The 19,799-nt window shown below is 40.0% G+C and overlaps 1 protein-coding gene across 1 annotated transcript in view; it reads right to left on the bottom strand.

The window, feature by feature from the left end:
- OXA1L (OXA1L mitochondrial inner membrane insertase) overlaps positions 1-17,711 on the bottom strand; it is a 76,570-nt gene extending 58,859 nt beyond the window's left edge. The window contains exons 1-2 of the mRNA XM_081506649.1: positions 17,096-17,711; positions 14,627-15,073 (exon numbers count right to left, since the gene is read on the bottom strand). Of these exons, the coding sequence (XP_081362775.1) occupies positions 14,627-14,919 (293 nt within the window). The 5' untranslated portion in view covers positions 14,920-15,073; positions 17,096-17,711. The remainder of the gene's footprint in view (positions 1-14,626; positions 15,074-17,095) is intronic.
- Between the last annotated feature and the right edge of the window lie 2,088 nt (positions 17,712-19,799).

The raw sequence follows: 19,799 nt of genomic DNA on the forward strand, positions 1-19,799 counted from the left end.
CATTGAGCCACCAGAGAAACCCCAGAATTCTATTCCTTTTTGAGGCTGAATAATATTCCATTGAATGTACATACCACATTTTGTCTATCCATTCATTTATCTGTGGACATTTGTGTTGTTTCTGCCTTTTTGGTTATTATGAATAATGCTGCCATGAACAAGGATATGAAGATATCTCTTTGAGTCCATGGATATAAAGATATCTCTTTGAGTCCCTCTTTCTGTTCTTTTGGCTATATACCCAGAAGTGAGATTGCTGAATGATATGGTAAATCTGTTTACTTTTTTTTAGAAACTGCCATACTGCTTTCCACAGTGGGTGTATCTTTAGACATTCCCATCAACAATGCACAAGAGTTCTAGTTTCTCCACATTCTTGCCAATACTTGCTATTTTCTGTATAAAAATATTGAAAAAAATAGCCATCTTAATGGGTGTTAAGTAGTAACTCATTGTGATTTTGATTTGCATTTCCCTAAGTGATTAGTGAGTTGCACATCTTTTCGTGTCCTTATTGGCCATTTGTAGAACTGTTTGTTTCTGTTGTTGAGAACATTGTATTTTAGTTTATAGTAGATACATAATCCCTTTTGAAATCTTTCTGTGGTAATTTGCCTAGTTAAGTTTTCTATTTCTTTTTTGGTTTTTGAAAATTCTCTTTCTCTAGGGAATCATTAATTTGCTCTTGTTTTTTCAAATTTATCGTGGAAGAGCTACATATGGTATTTTCTTAAAAAAAAATCATTTCATACCCTAGACTATAGCTATTTGTGTACTTTCTATCTTCCTTATCAGACTTCAGATTCTTCAAAGGCATAAATTATTATCTCTTAGATGACATAGAATATTTCCTTGAACATGTTATTCATGTAATAATTTTTGGTTAAGAATATGTTAATTTCTTTATTTAATCTTTGATTATTTACCAATAAGACTTAATTTCAACTTCATCAAATATTAAACAACTTAGTAACAAATTTCAAAGTGAAATACTGTATGTAACTTCATATATGATTTAATATAATATTTTGAATATGCAATTTGTAGCATTTTTAAATATTTAAGGCATTTTGAACAAAAAAGCATTTGTTAGTAACTGGTGGAAAATCAAAAGAAAATAGGGAAGGTGAGTGAGAAACAGATGAAAGGAACTAACATTTAGTGGGGATTTATTATCCTCTAGTCACTAGAGGCACTTTGCATAGAATATCTCTGATATTTCATCACAATCCTTTGGAATGGATATTATCATCTTCTTTCACAGATCAGAAAACTGGGACTCAGGGAAGTAACCAGCTAGTAGGTAGAAGCATCTTTCTCAGTAGGAATGAGGAATTTCCACGAGTTTTGATACTAAAGAAGCATAAGTAACTTCTATGTAAAATACTAAGTAACTATTCTTATTTGTGAGTTCTTGCTGATGTATTTTTGTGACAGGAGTGTAAGAGTGAAACGAGGACAGGACTACCAGAGGACTGTACTCCTCCCCTCTGAGAGTGCTGGAGAAACAGTCACAAAGCAATCAATCAGACTGAAAGTACTTACAGACTATTTATATGGTCTATGACAATGGATTGTTGTTGAGGCCTATGGTGAATTATAGAGCTAGTGTGTGCTAAGTCACTTCATCCATGTCCAACTCTTTGTGACTCCATGGACTGTAGACCACCAGCCTCCTCGGTCCCTGGGATTCTCCAGGGAGGAATACTGGAGTGGGTTGCCATGCCCTTCTCCAATAGAGCTAGTACCTGCCATCAAAGAACTTGTATTATTCTGGGAAGCCAAGCAGACATTGATGGAATGAAGAGAAATATTCAGATCTGATAACTACTAAAAATGCCTTGAGGGGCCACAGAGCTTATGAGTTGATGCTGAGGTGCACAGTGACTGGCACCCCAGAAACATGTCATCAAGCTTTTTCTGGATGAGAAAGCCTCCATCTGTTGCAGAGGCCTGATGTTCCCTTAGCTTGACTGGGGATCTTATGTGCAGCCTTTTGGATCCACAGGTTTATTAGAAGAGCCTGTTCACCTGCTCCCTAAACACCTGCTTCACCTGTTTATTCCTCAGGGTGTAGATGAAGGGATTGAGCACTGGGGTCACCACGGTGTTGAGCAAGGCCACCACCTTGTTCCTGTCCTCCCCCTGGCCACCCTTGCCCGACCGGACGTACATGAAGATGCAGCTGCCATAGAAGAGAGAGACAACAATGATGTGGGAGGAACAGGTTGAGAAGGCTTTCTGTCTCTCCTTGGCTGAGTGGATGTGCAGGATGGCGTGGAGGATGTGGCCATAGCAGGTGGCCGTCACAGACAGAGTGCCCAGTAGGCTGACGTTGGCCAGGATAAAACCCAGAAGCTCGATCAGACTTGTGTCTGCACATACAAGTTCCAGGAGTGGAAAGTTGTCACAGAAGAAATGATTAATGATATTGGGACCACAGAATGGCTGCTGAATTGTGAGGTATGTTGGAATGATGATGATAAAGAATCCTGTGACCCAAGAAGAAAGAACTAGCTGGACACAGACCCTTTTGCTCATGATGGTGACGTAATGCAAGGGGTTACATATGGCCACATACCTGTCAAAGGACATCACCGCCAGTAGGAAGAACTCTGTGGTGCCCAGGAAGAAATAGAGAAAACTTTGTAGGAAACAGCCTGCCAAGGAGATAGTCCTGTTTCCAGTCAGAATGTTGGTCAGCATCTTGGGGAAGATGACCGAGGTGAACCAGATCTCTAAGACAGCAAAGTTGCGGAGGAAGTAGTACATGGGGGTGTGGAGACGCCTGTCCATGAGTGTGAGGACCACGATGAGGAGGTTCCCCAGTAGAGTGAGCAGGTAGGTCAGGAGGAGCCCCAGGAAGAGGAGCATCTGCAGCTCACAGGCGTCTGAGAGCCCCAACAGGATGAACTCGGTGACAGTGGTGTGGTTCCCCGTGGCTCCTCTGGCCTCGGCTGGGAATGACCGATCAGAGGTGTGCAGTGTCAGGAGTCATGATGTTCTGGGGATCTGAGGACACTTGGAACTGAAAGGAAAGAGGGATTTTGAGCTGAAGGAATCCTTTATTTCTTCAACCTGCAAGTCCCTTTCCCTCCCTCAACAGGCCAGTTGTCCAGGTCCCTCACTAAGTTAGCATCAAGTTACATACTTTGATTCAATTGCCTAGTGTTCTTTGGGGAAAATTTTGCCTTTACCAATTCTTCTGTTTTTCTTATTTATGTTAGGAAGTGTGTGTCCCTTTATTTCTTCTTGATCAGATGATGTCTTGTCCCATATTTGTCCAAGTATTTGAAAGGGTCTCTCAAATAAAGTAAAATATTTCCTCTGCAAATCCTGTATCCATTGGTCACAGACCTTTATCAAAAACACCGATGGAAAATTTACTGTAGAACTTGTTACAGAGGCATTTGAGTTAGAAACTTCGTGTTTGTACCTGAGCTCCATCATTTACTAACTTGTCTGGGGCCAGTTGTCTAACTTCACCAAACTCTGCTTCTTCAGTGGGAATAAAACATGTATTTGTAGATTAGGCATCCTGGTTACTTCTTTGGGATAAATTCCTAAGTAATTGTAATGAAGAATAATAATGATAAATGCTCATGTTTAGAATCGTTCACTGGTTCAATTTCAATTTTAGAGAATATGTCTTTGTTTTGAATCTTTTTTTTCTAGTTCTTACATTATTTAACAGTGTCTTTAGAAATCTGGATAAAGAAGTAGGCTTTCTTGCCATCTGTTGTCCTTTATAGAAATGACAGGTAAAGGCAAGCTTCTGTGAAGAAGAGCTGACTCTATCTGAGACGGGAGCAGAAACTAATGTGATAAGTCTGCCTCAGAGAAATGGTAACACAGTGCAGTATAGCTGTGTAAAATATGTATTTATATGGAGAAGAATTGGATGAGAACACAGAAAAATGAGCATAATTGCCACAATAGGATGGGAGGATGGCGGGTGATTTTTATTCTGTCTCTTTATTATTTTTATTATTGCTTATAAAGTAACTTAAATTCAAAATCAGAAAAGAAGCCAGCACAATGAGCCCATTTGGACTAAGAGTTGGGTAAAACAGTTTCAGAGAGACAAAGGGGAAATAAATGGCTGTCCATGAATAGAGTGAAGGAAAGCCATAATGATTCTGTGAGCCATCAGCTGTTCCTGAGTCAGGATATTGAGAATGATGCAAAAAATCAAAGAAGTGAGCTGTCACAGCCCGCCAGTGGACACCTGAAAACAGATGGCAGGCTTCCAGCCAGAACATCCAGAGGAATCAAGTTCCCCTCCCCGACTCCAAAAATTACACCAATGTAGATTACCTCACCAGATACTGGGTAAGATGCTCAGTTGTCTTCAAGGCAGTTTTCATGATGGGGAGACTCCTGGTTTTCACAGGAAACTCCCAACTCTGCAGGGTTGCCTGAGGACTACGCTTCTTGGGGGCTCACCAGAGATGCAAAATGAAGGACGTGCCAGAGCTGTAACGTGTTCTGCAGGTCATGGACACAAGTTGGTCCTATTCTCTTGTACACAGTACATGCAGGTGTCTGCAAATATCCATATTTTCCAACAACCAATCTCTCTTAAGAAATATTCTCTGACTCTCTTGCTATCCACACATCCTCAGATATCCTTAGAAATGAACAATCTCTGGATATTCCCCAGAACTTCACCAGTTTCTCAGGAAGCTTCTATTTTTCTGATCCATCACCATGTCATACTGGACCACTTTCCTGGGGAAATGGATATGAAAATCTATTTATTATTCCATCCCTCATATAGTAAGGCAGAGACAGACATCAGTAGATGCTGATTAGTTTAACTTATTTTCAGTTGGGCTTAAGAAGTTTCTGGCCCTTCCAGGAGTATGGTGTCCATAGTGAGTTCCGGGGTAAAATAATCGTGGCAGAGTCTTTGCCTCTGTGGAGCTGGCATCGATCTTAGACTGCTTGGGATTCTGTTTGGTCTCCTTGGAAGCTCAGAGATACAGAAGGTGCAGAGCTCAAACTTAACCAATGGAGAGATTCATGTTATTCTCTTACTGGATGGAGCTATGCTTCCCTGGAGATTCATTATCATCAGTGGTAATAGGACCTAAGAAGGTCCCTTACCTCTTACTTTCTTCAGTTTTGGGATTTAAAGTTTACTTTGTTTTGACTGAGAAGCTGAGAAACCTCTAATGAATTTTAACTGTAACAAAGAAACACAATTAATAAAACATTCAAAAAGTTTTGTGATGTGCTTTTGTGTGATAAGTATGGCTCTAGATGCCACAGACAGGCAGTATCTTGTAGAGAAGACAGACATTAAATAATCAGATAAATATTAATTACTATTGTGATTAGTGTCTGAAAAAGAGCTCAGAGGATATCCTGAACCAGACTGAAGGATGATGAAAGGTATTCCTGATAGAGTTACATAAAGTTGTTGTTGTTCAGTCGCCAGTCATGTCTGACTCTTTGTGATCCATGGACTGCAGCACCCAGACTTCCCTGTCTTTCACCAACCCCTCTGCCCCAGTTTGCTCAAACTCAAGTCCATTGAGTCAACAATGCCATCCAACCGTTTCATCCTTTGTCGTCCCCTTCTCCTCCTGCCTTCAATCATTCCTAGCACCAAGATCTTTTCCAGTGAGTCAACTCTTTGCATCAGGTGGCCAAAGTATTGGAGCTTCAGTTTCAGCATCAGTCCTTCCAATGAATATTCAGGGTTGATTTCCTTTAGGATTGACTGATCTGATCTCCTTGCTGTCCAAGGGACTCGCAAGAGTTTTCTCCAGCACTACAGTTTGAAAGCATCAATTCTTTGGTGCTCAGCCTTCTTTATGATCCTACTCACATCTGTACATGACTACTACAAAAACCATAGCTTTGACTCTATGGATCTTTGTGGGCAAAGTGATGTCTCTGCTTTTTAATATGTTGTCTAGATTTGTCATAGCTTTTCTTCTAAGCAGCAAGTGTCTTTTAATTTTATGGCTGCAGTCACCATCCATGGTGATTTTTTATCCCAAGAAAATAGTCTATCACCATTTCCTTTGTTCCCCCATCTATTTGCCATGAAGTGATGAGACTGGATGCTATGATCTTTGGTTTTTTTGAATGTTGCATTTTAAGCCAGCCTTTTCACTATCCTCTTTTACCTTCATCAAGAAGCTCTGAAGTTCCTCTTCACTTTCTGCCATAAGGATGGTGTCACCTGCATATCTGTGGTTGTTGATATTTCTCCTGGCAGTCTTGATTCCAGCTTTTGCTTCATCAGCCTGGCAATTCTCATGATATACTGTCCATAAAAGTTAAATAAGCAGGGTGACAATATACAGCCTTCGTGTACTTCTTTCCCAATTTTTAACCAATCCATTGTTCTATGTCCAGTTCTAACTGTTGCTTCTTGACTTACATACAGGTTTCTCAGGAGGCATGTAAGGTGTTCTGGTATTTCCATCTCTATAAATTTGAGACTTGAAGAATAAGTTGGAGTGTGTGTGGAGGAGAAGGACCTTTAATTAATTAATTAATCATTCATTCAATAAATGTTTATTGAGTACCTACTGTACCTACTGTGTGCTAGACTCTATACTGGGTACTGAAGATGACTATGAGTGGTGAACAAAACAGAGATGGTGTCCATTCCCCGTTGAGCAGCCTCTCTATTATGTGAGTCTTTGTAAAAGGATGTTGAAATTGTGTTCGTCTTGGTCCTTGGGCCATTCAAGCTATAACTACTGTGTAATCCCACTTTCTTTGGTCACCAGACTATTCTGTGCACTGGAGAAAACTGGCTGATGTAACATGACTGTCAGAAATGGTATGATTAGGAGCCAATGATATGTTTGAAAAGGCAAATGAATGACAGGCTTTCAGTTCTCTAAGTGCATTAGTGGGTTAATCTGACTAGGGTTATCTTTCCTGATAGTCTGGCTATCAGTAATGTAGTCAGATGGCTACCAACTCACTTTCTAAACACCCGGTCACCTCATATAAACTGTATGTGTAGTCACCTTATTCCTGGTAAAGAGTCATGACTACATCAATAACTTATAAGAAGTAGGCTCATATGACTGGATAGCTGAGGTTAAGAAGTGTACATGGCACACACTGGTTGCATCTGCTGAGATGTGCTTATAGAAATTGTATACCTCCTCTGGTCGACCAGAGCTTTCATAATTTTCAGTTAGACATGATATAGCCTATGTACTTGGTGTCACAGATTGATTTGACATAGAGCCTGTGATAGCTTCTAAGGTGGCCCCGATGACCCACCTCCTGATATTCATGTCCATGTGTTATCCCCTCCCCTTGTGTGTGGCTGTACCTAGTGATGGTCTTCTAATGAATGGAATACAGTGAAAGGGATGAGATGTCATTTTTGAGAATGTAACAAAGAGACTGTGGTTCCATCTTGCATGTCCTTTCTTGCTCTCTTGCTTGCTCTGAAGGAAGGCGTATTATTAGCTGTCCAGTAGAGAAGCCCACATGGCAAGGGACTAATGTCTCCAGCCAACAGCCAGCAAGGACTTAAAGACAATGAACAGCCACTGTAGTGAACGTGGGGCCAGATCCTTTCTTAGACAAACATTGAGGAGACGACTGTTGCAGCCTGTACCTTGGTTACAGCCTTATGAGATATCTGAAGCCAGGGGCTAATACAGTTCTTGCTGAGATTCTGGTCTTTATTCCATAAGTGTCCTGATGGAGCACTCAATGCATTTTTGTTGTTCATTCGCCAGTCGTATCTGACTCTGTGATCCATGGACTACAGCACCCAGGCTTCCCTGTTCCTCACTATCTCCCGGAGCTTGCTCAAATTCGTATCTAGTGAGTTGATGATGCCATCTAACCATCTCATCCTCTGTCATTCACTTCTCCTCATGTCCTCAATCTTTCCTAGCATCAAGGTCTTTTCCAGTGACTCAGCTCTTTGCATCAGGTGACCCAAGTATTGAAGCTTCAGCTTCAGAATCAGTCCTTCCAATGAATATTCAGGACTGATTTCCTTTAAGACTGACTGATTTGATCTTGCTGTCCAAGAGACTCTCAAGAGTTTTCTCCAGCACTACAATTTGAAAGCATCAGTTCTTCGGCACTCAGCCTTCTTTATGATCCAACTCTTACATCTGTATATGACTACTGCAAAACCCGTAGCTTTGACTCTATGGACATTTGTGGGCAAAGTGATGTCTCTGCTTTTTAGTATGTTGTTTAGATTTGTCATAGCTTTTCTTCCAAGGAGCAAGTGTCTTTTAATTTCATGGCTGCAGTCACCATCTGCAGAAAATGTTTCCATTTCCCCCCCATACATTTGCCAATAAGTAGTGGGACCAAATGCCATGATATTGTTTTTTCAATGTTGAGGGTTTTTTAAAAATTTTTATTTATTTATTTACTTTTGGCTGTCTTGGGTCTTTGTTACTGTTTGGGCTTTTTTCTAGTTGCAGCAAGCAGGGGTTGTGGTGCACAGGCTTCTCACTGCAGTGGCTTCTCTTGTTAGGGAATATGCACTCTTGGTCTCTTGGGCTTCAGTAGCTGTGGGACATGGGCCTAGTGGCTCTGCAGATGTGGGATCTTTCTGGACCAGGGATCAAACCCATGTCTCCTGCATTGATAGGCAGATTCTTTACCACTGAGCCACTAGGGAAGCCCGAATGTTGAGTTTTAAGCCAGCTTTTTTACTCTCCTCTTTCATCTTCTTCAAGAGGTTCTTTAAATCCTCTTCACTTTCTGCCATTAGGGTGGTGTCATCTGCATATCTGAAGTTGTTGATATTTCTCCTGGCAATCTTTATTCCAGTTTGCTTCATCCAGCCTCGCATTTCACATAATTTACTGTGCATAGATGATACTTTGTGTATGAGGTGAGGTGTGAAAGTCACTCTTTGTGTTCGACTATTTGCAACCTCATGGACTTTACAGTCCGTGGAATTCTCCAGGCCAGAATACTGGAGTGGGCATCTGTTCCCTTCTCCAGGGGATCTTCCCAACCCAGAGACTGAACCCTGGTCTCCTGTGTTGCAGGAGGATTCTTTACCATCTGAGCCACCAGGGAAGCCCAAAAAAATATCATCAAATAAGATTTGAATGCATGTCAAGTATAGCAGTACCAATCTCTCCAAGGAATACAACTTACTTTGCTTCCCTGGTTTTTCTATCTCAAATATGTCAAGGCTGTATATTGTCACCATGCTTATTTAGTTTATATGCAGAGTATATCATGTGAAATGCCGGGCTGGAAGAAGCACAAACTGGAATCAAGATTGCTGGGAGAAATATAAGTAACCTCAGATATGCGGATAACACCAACCTTATGGCAGAAAGTGAAGAGGAACTTAAGAGCCTCTTGATGAAAGTGAAAGAGGAGAGTGAAAAAGTTGGCTTAAAACTCAGCATTTGAAACACAAAGATTATGGCATCCAGTCCCATCACTTCATGGCAAATAGGTGGGGAAACAATGGAAACAGTGAGAGACTTTATTTTGGGGGGGCTCCAAAATCACTGCAGATGGTGACTGCAGCGATGAAATTGAAAGGCACTTGCTCCTTGAAAGAAAACCTTTGACAAACCTAGACAACGTGTTAAAAAGTAAAGACATTATTTGCCAACAAAGGTCCATAGAGTCAAAGCTATGGTTTTTGCAGTAGTCATGTATGGATGTAAAAGTTGGACCATAAAGAAAGCTGAGCACTGAAGAATTGATGCTTTTGAACTGTGGTGTTGGAGAAGACTCTTGAGAGTCCCTTGTACTGCAAAGTGATCAAACCAGGCAATCCTAAAGGAAATCAGTCCTGAATATTCATTGGAAGGACTAATGCTGAAGTTGAAGCTCCAATATTTTGGCCACTTGATGCAAAGAACTAACTCATTAGAAAAGACCCTGATGCTGGGCAAGATTGAAGGCAGGAGGAGAAGAGGTCAACAGAGGATGAGATGGTTAGATGGCATCACCGACTTGATGGACATGAGTTTGAGCAAGCTCTGGGATTTGATGATGGACAGGGAAGCCTGTCATGCTACAGTCCATGGGGGTTGCAAAGAGTTGGACATGACTGAACTAATTAACTGTTCCATGTCCAGTTCTGTTACTTCTTGACTTGCAAACAGGATTCTCAGAAGGTAGGTAAGGTGATCTGATATTCCCATCTCTTTAAGAATTTTCCACAGTTTGTGATCCACACAGCCAAAGGCTTTAACGTAATCAATGAAGCAGAAGTAGATGTTTTTCTAGAATTCTCTTGCTTTTTGTATGATCAAACAGATGTTGGCAATTTGATGTCTGGTTCCTCTGCTTTTTCTAAATCCAGATAGTACGTCTGGAATTTCTAGTTCACATATGGTTGAAGCCGAGCTTAAAGAATTTTGAGCATTACCTTGATAGAATGTGAAATGAGTGCAATTTTATGGTAGTTTGAACATTCTTAAACATTGCCCTTCTTTGGAATTGGATTAGATGTCTAAAATACTTTACCATCAAAAGGGTTATTATTTTAACTTGAGTTATCTTGACCATTAGTATAAGGGCTTCCCTGGTGGCTCAATTCAGTTCAGTTCAGTTGCTCAGTCGTGTCCGACTCTTTGCAACCTCATGAACCACAGCACGCCAGGCCTCCCTGTCCATCACCAACTCCCGCAGTTTACCCAAACTCATGTCCATCGAGTCAGTGATGCCATCCAACCATCTCATCCTCTGTCGTCCCCTTCTCCTCCTGCCCTCAATCTTTCCCAGCATCAGGGTCTTTTCCAATGAGTCAACTCTTCGCATGAGGTGGCCAAAGTATTGGAGTTTCATCTTCAACATCAGTCCTTCCAATGAACACCCAGTACTGATCTCCTTTAGTATGGACTGGTTGGATCTCCTTGCAGCCCAAGGGACTCTCAAGAGTCTTCTCCAACACCACAGTTCAAAAGCATCAATTCTTCAGCACTCAGCTTTCTTTACAGTCCAACTCTCACATCCATACATGACCACTAGAAAAACCATAGCTTTGACTAGATGGTGGCTCAGGGGTAAGGAATCCTCTTGGCAATTCAGAGGATGTGAGATCGATCCCTTAGTATGGAAGATTCCTGGGAGAAGGAAGTGGCAACCCACGCCAGTATTCTTGACTGGGAAATTTCATGGAGAAGAGGAGCCTGGTGGGCTAGGTTACTTGGGGTCACAAAACAGCTGGACAAGACTTAGGGACTAAACAACAACAATGACCATTAATATAGTTGAACATCTTTTCACTTATATTGATCCTTTGAGTTTACTTTACTGTCAGTGTCTATATATATATACTTATCTCAATTATCTGTTGGGTTATTTATCTTTGTATATTATAGAAAATAATCTTTTATTTGTAATTTACATTCTCCAGTCTACCTCCTTCTTGAAAGTTCATTTAAACCTCTTCATGCAATTATTTCTTCCTTAACCTTGTATGAGATTCAGGACAGTAATGCAAATTTTCTGGGCATATGTGTAATTTTAGAAGTCCTTCATTCACCATTTGTTCAAAGAATGGGATCATTAAATTGTCTGGTCCTATATAATTGTTAAAGTTTTGAACTTCATTTAAAGTAAATTGTATTTCTATCGATGCATAAGGCCTGTTTCAGGCAGGAAATCTTCAGAGAGAAAGGGTGTGTGGTTTCAGCTTACTCTGTGTTAACTATGCAAGTCCACCTCCCCCTCACCTGAGTTTGCTAACCCTGTCCTCCTCCAGAGATATGGGCATGAGATTGGTGTGGCAAGTAGGGGATGGATTTCCTAGAGGAAGGGGAAGGTTATATGGACAAAGATGGTGGTGGTGGTGGTAAGAAATGGTGGATTTAGTACATATTTTGAACGTATAATCCACAGAATTTGCTGATGGATTGACTGAGAAATAAGAGAAAGAGAAGAAGTCAAAGGTAATGCAGTTTTGTTTTTGACCTGGAATCTGTACTTTTCTTATTGGGTAAAATACACAATAATATAAAATTTATCATATTAACCATTTTAAAGTGTACTATTTGGTGGTGTCAAGTACATTCACATTGTTGTGAGATCATCACCATTATCCATGTCCAGAACTTTTTCATCATCCCAAACTGAAATTTTATATCCATCAAATAATAACTCTCCATTCCTACCCACACTTCCTGGTAACCACCATTCTACATTCTGTCTCTATGATTTTTTTTTGATCACTCTGTACCTCATATTATGGAATCTGACTATATTTGTCCTTTTATGTCTTGCTTATTTCACTTAGCATAGTGTCTTCAAGTTTCCTCCATGTTGTAGCATTTAATTTATCAGAATTCCATTTCTTTTTAAGGCTGAATGATATTCCAATGTATGTACATACCACATTTTGTTTATCCATTCATTCATCCGTGGACATTTGAGTTGTTTCTACCTTTTTGGCTATTGTGAATAATGCTGCTATGAACACAGATGTAAAAATATCTGTTCAAGTCCTTACTTTCAATTCTTTTGCGTCTATGTCTAGAAGTGAGATTGCTGGATGATACAGTAAATCTATGTTTACTTTATTTAGGAACTGCCATACTGTTTTCCACAGTGGCTGCATCATTTTATACTCTCGTCAGCAATGCATCAGAATTCTAATCTATCCATATTCTTGCCAACGCTTGGTATAATCTGTTCAAGAAAATTTTTTTAATAATATCCATCTTTATGGCTATAAAATAATATTTCATTGTGATTTTAATTTGCATTTCCCTAATGATTGGTGATGCTGCACATCTTTTCGTGTACTTATTAGCCATTTGTAGAAGAGTTTTTTTTTTGTTGTTGAAAACATAGTTTTTAGTTTATAGTGGCTGTATAATCTTTTCTTGAAATCTTTCTATGGTAATTGGGCCAGTTAAGTTTTCTATTTCTTTTTACATTTTTGAAAATTCTCATTCTCTAGGGATTCATCCATTTTCTCCAGGTTTTCCTATTTGTTGTTGAAGAGCTACCCATGGTATTTTGTTACAAAGATCATTTTATACCCTAAAATGTAGTTATTTGTGTCCTTTCTATCTTCCTTACATTTCAAATTCTTTGAAGGCATAAATTAAGTGTTATCCACTGAAGTGTGCATTTCCTTGAACATGGCATTCATGTAATAATTACTTTGGAATAAGTTAACATGTGAATTGATTTCATTATTTAGTTAATATTTGATTATTTACCAATAAGACTTAATTTTCATTTTCATGAAAATAATGAACATCTTAGTAACAAATTTCAATAGGTTTAATACGGTATTTAACTTTGTATAAGATAAATAGGATATTCTGAATATAAAATTTATAGTATTCCAAACAGAAAAGTTTTGTTAACAACAGGTGTGAAATTTAAAGGAAGAGAGGGAAGGTAGGATGAGGTACAAATGAAAGAAACTAACATTTAGTGAGACTTATTATGTGCCAGTCACTATTTAAGATTCTTGCATGGAGTATCTCATTTGACTTTTATCATAATCCTTTGGAACAGATCCCCATTTTATAGATGAGAAAACTTGGGCTCAGGGAAGTAACCAACCAGGAGGAAGAGTCTTTCTAAATAGGAATGATGAATGTCTATGAATTTTAATACTAAGTATTAGCTTCTATGCAGGATAATAAACAACTAACCTTATTTTTTGAATTCTTACTGATACATTACTGGGACAAGATGAGGACAATGCTAATAGTGTTCTCCTCTCCCTTGAGGTTGTTGGAGAAACAGACACACAAAATCTGTCTGAAAGTACTTTCTGAGTATTTATGTGATCTATCACAACAGATTGGTTTTTGAGGCTTATGGTGAATTGCAGAGCCAGTACCTCTCATCAAAGAACTTGTATTCTGCTGGGAAGCCAGGCATATAGATGGAATGAAGAAAAATATACAAATATGATAATTACTAAAAATTCCTCGAGGGGCCACAGAGCTTATGAGTTGATGCTGAGGTGCACAGTGACTGGCACCCCAGAAACATGTCATCAAGCTTTTTCTGGATGAGAAAGCTTCCATCTGTTGCAGAGGCCTGATGTTCCCTTAGCTTGACTTGGGATCTTATGTGCAGCCTCTTGGATTCACAGGTTTATTAGAAGAGCTTGTTCACCTGCTCCCTAAACACCTGCTTCACCTGTTTATTCCTCAGGGTGTAGATGAAGGGATTGAGCACTGGGGTCACCACGGTGTTGAGCAAGGCCACCACCTTGTTCCTGTCCTCCCCCTGGCCGCCCTTGCCCGACCGGACGTACATGAAGATGCAGCTGCCATAGGAGAGAGAGACAACAATGATGTGGGAGGAACAGGTTGAGAAGGCTTTCTGTCTCTCCTTGGCTGAGTGGATGTGCAGGATGGTGTGGAGGATGTGGCCATAGCAGGTGGCCATCACAGACAGAGTGCCCAGTAGGCTGATATTCGCCAGGATGAAACTCAGAATTTCCATCAGACTTGTGTCTGCACATACGAGTTCCAGGAGTGGAAAGTTGTCACAGAAGAAATGATTAATGATATTGGGACCACAGAATGGCTGCTGAAATGTGAGGAAACCTGGAATGATGTTGAGAAGGAACCCTGTGATCCATGAAGAAAGAACTAGCTGGACACAGACCCTTTGGCTCATGATGGTGACATAACGCAAGGGCTTACATATGGCCACATACCTGTCAAAGGACATCACTGCCAGTAGGAAGAACTCTGTGGTGCCCAGGAAGAAATAGAGGAAACACTGGAGGAAACAGCCTGCCAGGGAAATTGTTTTGTCTCCAGTCAGGATGTTGGTCAGCATCTTGGGGAAGATGACCGAGGTGAACCAGATCTCTAAGACAGCAAAGTTGCGGAGGAAGTAGTACATGGGGGTGTGGAGGTGCCTGTCCATGAGGGTGAGGACCACGATGAGGAGGTTCCCCAGCAGAGTGAGCAGGTAGGTCCGAAGGAGCCCCAGGAAGAGGAGCATCTGCAGCTCACAGGCGTCTGAGAGCCCCAACAGGATGAACTCGGTGACAGTGGTGTGGTTCCCCGTGGCTCCTCTGGCCTCTGCTGGGAATGACCGATCAGAGGTGTGCAGTGTCAGGAGTCGGGATGTTCTGGGGATCTGAGGACACTTGGAACTGAAAGGAAAGATGGATTTTGAGCTGAAGGAATCCTTTATTTCTTCAACCTGCAAGTCCCTTTCCCTCCCTCATCAGGCCAGTTGTCCAGGTCCCTCACTGAGTTAGCATCAAGTTACATACTTTGATTCAATTCCCTAGTATTCTAGGGAAAATTTTGCCTTTACCAATTCTTTTTCTTTTTTTAAATTTTTTAAAAATAAATTTATTTATTTTAGTTGGGGGCTAATTACTTTACAATATTGTAGTAGTTTTTGCCATACATTGACATGAATCAGCCATGGGTTTACATGTGTTCCCCTTCCTGGACCCCCCTCCCAACTCCCTCCCCATCCCATCCCTCTGGGTCATCCCATTGCCCCAGCCCTGAGCATTTGTCTCATGCATTGAACATGTGTTTTTCTTATTTATGTTAGAAAGTGTGTGTCCCTTTATTTCTTCTTGATCAGATGATGTCTGTCCCATATTTGTCCCAATGTTTTAAGGGGTCTCTCAAATAAAGTAAAATATTTCCTCTGCAAATCCTGTATCCATTGGTCACAGACCTTTATCAAAAATACTGATGGAAAATTTACTCTAGAACTTGTTACACAGGCATTTCGGTTAGACTCTGTGTGTGCACCTGAGTTTCAACATTTACTAACTGATCTGGGGCCAGTTCTTAAACCTGATGAAACTCTGCTTCTTCAATGGGAATAAAACAGTTCACAAGAGAAAAGTTCTCCAGAATTTAAATTAGTAATGTATACTCAACACCTAACGCAAGGTTGACCACTGACCATGCAGTCACATAATGCTAGTTATTTTTATTTCTCCCTTTCTGGATGATATTCTTGCAGGATAATTAAGGGTAAGTAAAAATAAATTTGGAGAAAACATACTGGATTCAGGGCAATGTGTACCTAAACAAAAAGTTTTAAAATATAAAAATATTATCAAGTCATCATGGACACTTTAAGATATACAGAAAATGAAAAGAATCACCTGTAGTCCTACAGAGACAACTGCTATTAATATATTGATTTATTTCTATTGTACTTTTCTATTATTTACAGTGTATGGGTTTGAATGGTAATGCACACAGATTATTATTTTCAACATCCTTGCTTCCCACATATCAGTACAACAAATTATTGTCATGCTATTACAAATCCTTTCTTAGATATTATTGGCTGGTATTATTTGAGGGATTCATGTGCTATAAAATTGTTGTATTGGAGGAGAGAACATGCATTTGTAAATTAGGCACGATGGTTATTTCTTTGGGATAAATTCCTAAGTAATATTAACAATAATGATAAATGCTCATATTTAGAATTTTTTTGGTTCAATTTTAGAGAATATGTCTTTGTTTTCTTGGTCTTTTCTAAAAGATTTTTTTTCTAGTTTTTACATTGTTCAACAGTGTCTTTCTGGTTCTGGATAAAGAAGTAGGCATTCTTGCCATCAGTTGTCCTTTATAGAAATGACAGGTAAGGGCAAGCTGCTGTGGAGAAGAGCTGACTCTGTCTGAGATGGGAGCAGGAACTAATGTGATAAGCCTGCCTCAGAGAAATGGTAACACAGTGCAGTATAGTTGTGTAAAATATGTATTTATATGGAAAAGAATTTGATGAAAACACAAAAAAGAGCATAATTGCCACAATAGGATGGAGGATGGCGGGTGTTTTTTGTTCTGTCTCTTTATTATTTTATTATTGATTGTAAAATAACTTAAATTCAAAGTCATAAAAGAAGCCAGCACAATGAGCCCATTTGGATTAGTGGTTGGGTAAAACAGTTTGAGACAATGGGAAATAAATGGCTGCCCATGAATAGAGTGAAAAAGAAGTCTTAATGATTCTGTGAGCCATCAGCTGTTCCTGAGTCAGGGTACTGAGAACGATGCAAAAAATCAAAGAAGTGAACTGTGCCATAGCCCACCAGTGGACCCCTGAAAACAGATGGCAGGCTTCCAGCCAGAACATCCAGAGCAATCAAGTTCCCCTTCCCCACACCAAAAATTGCACCAACGCAGATTACCTCGCCAGATACTAGGTGAGGTGTTCAGTTGTCTTCAAGGCAGTTCTGATGAGGGGAGGCTCCTGGTTTTAACAGGAAACTCCAAACTCTGCAGGGTTGCCCTAGGAGTCCACTTCTTGGGGGCTCACCAGAGATGGGAAGTGAAGGACGCGCCAGAGCTGTAACATGGTCTGCAGATCATGGACACAGACAGATCCTGTTCTCTTGTACACAGTGTCTGTAGATATTCATATTTTCCAACAACCAATCTCTCTTAAGAAATATCCTCTGACTCCCATCAGCCACATATTCTCAGTTGTCCTCAGAAATGAACAATCTGTGGATATTCCCTAGAACTTCACTGGTTTCTCAGGAAGCTTCTATTGTTCCTGATCCATCTCTGTGTTACCACTGGACCAATTTCCTGGGGAAATGGACATGAAAACCTATTTAATTATTCTTCCATCCCTCATATAGTAAGGCAGAGACAGACATCAGTAGATGCTGATTAGTATAACTCCTCTTCAGTTGGGCTTAAGAGATTTCTGGCCCTTCCAGGAGTATGGTTTCCATAGAGAGTTCTGGGTGAAACAATCATGGCAGACTCTTTGCCTCTGTGGAGCATCAGGCTTGGACTGCTTGGGGTTCTGTTTGGTCTCCATGGAAACTCAGAGATACAGAAGGTGCAGAGCTCAAACTTAACCAGTCTAGAGATTCATGTTATTCTCTTACTGGATGGAGTTATGCTTCCCTGGAGATTCATTACCATCACTGGTAATAAGACCTAAGAAAGTCCCTAACCTCTTACTTTCTTCAACTTCGGAATTAGAGTTTACTTTATTTTGACTGAGAAGCTGAGAAACCTCTAATGAATTTTAACTGTAACAAAGAAACATAGTTATTAAAACATTCAATAAGTTTTGTGGTGTGCTTTTTGTGCTTTTTGCGTGTTAAGTATGACTCTAGATGCCAGAGATAGGCAATGTCTTGCGGGGAAGACAGACATTAAATAATAAGACACTATTGTGACTAGTGTCTGAAGAAGACCACATCAGAGATCCTGAACCAGCTTGAAGTATGAGGAAAGATATTCCTGATGAAGTTACATAAAGTTGTTTTTCAGTCGCTCAGAGATGTCCAACTCTTATGACCCCATGGACTGCAGCACGCCAGGCTTCCCTGTCCTTCACTATCTCCTGGAGTTTGCTCAAACTCATTTCCATTGAGTCGATGATGCCATCCAACCATCTCATCCTGTGTCGTCCACTTCTCCCCATGTCCTCAACCTTTCCTAGCACCAGGTCATTTCCAATGAGTTGGCTCTTTGCATCAGGTGGCCAAAGTATTGGAGCTTCAGTTTCAGCATAAGCTCTTCCAATAAATATTCAAGGTTTACTTCCTTTAGGATTGTCTGGCTTGATCTCCTTGCTGTCCAAGGACTCTTAAGAGTCTTCTCCAGGACCACAGTTCAAAAGCATCAATTCTTCTGCACTCAGTCTTCTTTATGGTCCAGATCTCACATCCATACTTGACTACTGGAAAAACCATAGCTGTGAATATATGGACTTGTGTGCGCAAAGTGATGTCTCTGCTTTTTAGATTTGTCATAGCTTTTCTTCCAAAGAGAAAGTGTCTTACAATCTCATGGCTGCAGTGACCATCTGCAGTGATTTTGGAGCCCAAAAAAATAAAGTCTGTCATTGTTTTCATTTTTCCCCCAATGTATTTGCCATGAAATGATGAGACCAGATCCCATGATCTTGTTTTTTGAATGCTGAGTTTTAAGCCAGCTTTTTCACTCTCCTCTTTCACCTTCATCAAGCTGCTCTTTAGTTCTTAATTTTCTGCCATTGGGGTGGTGTCATCTGCATGTCTCAGGTTATTGATATTTCTCCTGACAATCTTGATTCCGGCTTGTGTTTTATTCAGACCAGCATTTCGCATGATGTACTCTGCATAGAAGTTAAATAAGCAGGGTGACAATATACAACCTTGACATACTCCTTTCCCAATTTTGAGCCAGTCCACTGCTCTGTTTTCAGTTCTGTTTTTTTTTTAACCTCCATACAGATTTCACAGGAGGTAGGTAAGATGGTCTAGTATTCCCATCTCTTTAAGAATTTTCTGCAGTGTGTTGTGATCCAACAGTCTTTAGCATAATCAATGAAGCAGAAGTAGATGTTTTCCTGTAATTCTCTTGGTTTTTCTATGATCCTACATATGTTGATCCTACATATCTTGATGACTGTAGGTTTGTAGTATAATATGAAGTCAGGAAAGTTGATTCCTCCAGCTCCACTCATCTTTCTCAAGACTGCTTTGGCTATTCGGGGCCTTTTGTGTTTCCATATGAATTGTGAAATTTTTTGTTCTAGTTCTGTGAAAAATGCCATTGGTAATTTGATAGGGATTGCATTGAATCTGTAGATTGTGTTTGGCAGTATAGTCATTTTCACAATATTGATTCTTCCTACCCAGGAACATGGAATATCTCTCCATCTGTTTATGTCATCTTTGATTTCTTTCATCAGTGTCTTATAATTTTCTGTGTACAGTTCTTTTGTCTCCTTAGGTAAGTTTATTCTTAGATATTTAATTCTTTTTGTTGCAATGGTGAATAGGATTGATTCCTTAATTTCTCTTTCTGATTTTTCATTGTTAGTATATAGAAATGCAATTGATTTCTATGTATTGATTTTGTATCTTGCAACTTTGCTAAGTTTGC

Source organism: Giraffa tippelskirchi, chromosome 7 (assembly GCF_054371585.1).
Source record: "Giraffa tippelskirchi isolate mGirTip1 chromosome 7, T2T-mGirTip1v1.2.pri, whole genome shotgun sequence".
Classification (NCBI taxonomy): domain Eukaryota; kingdom Metazoa; phylum Chordata; class Mammalia; order Artiodactyla; family Giraffidae; genus Giraffa; species Giraffa tippelskirchi.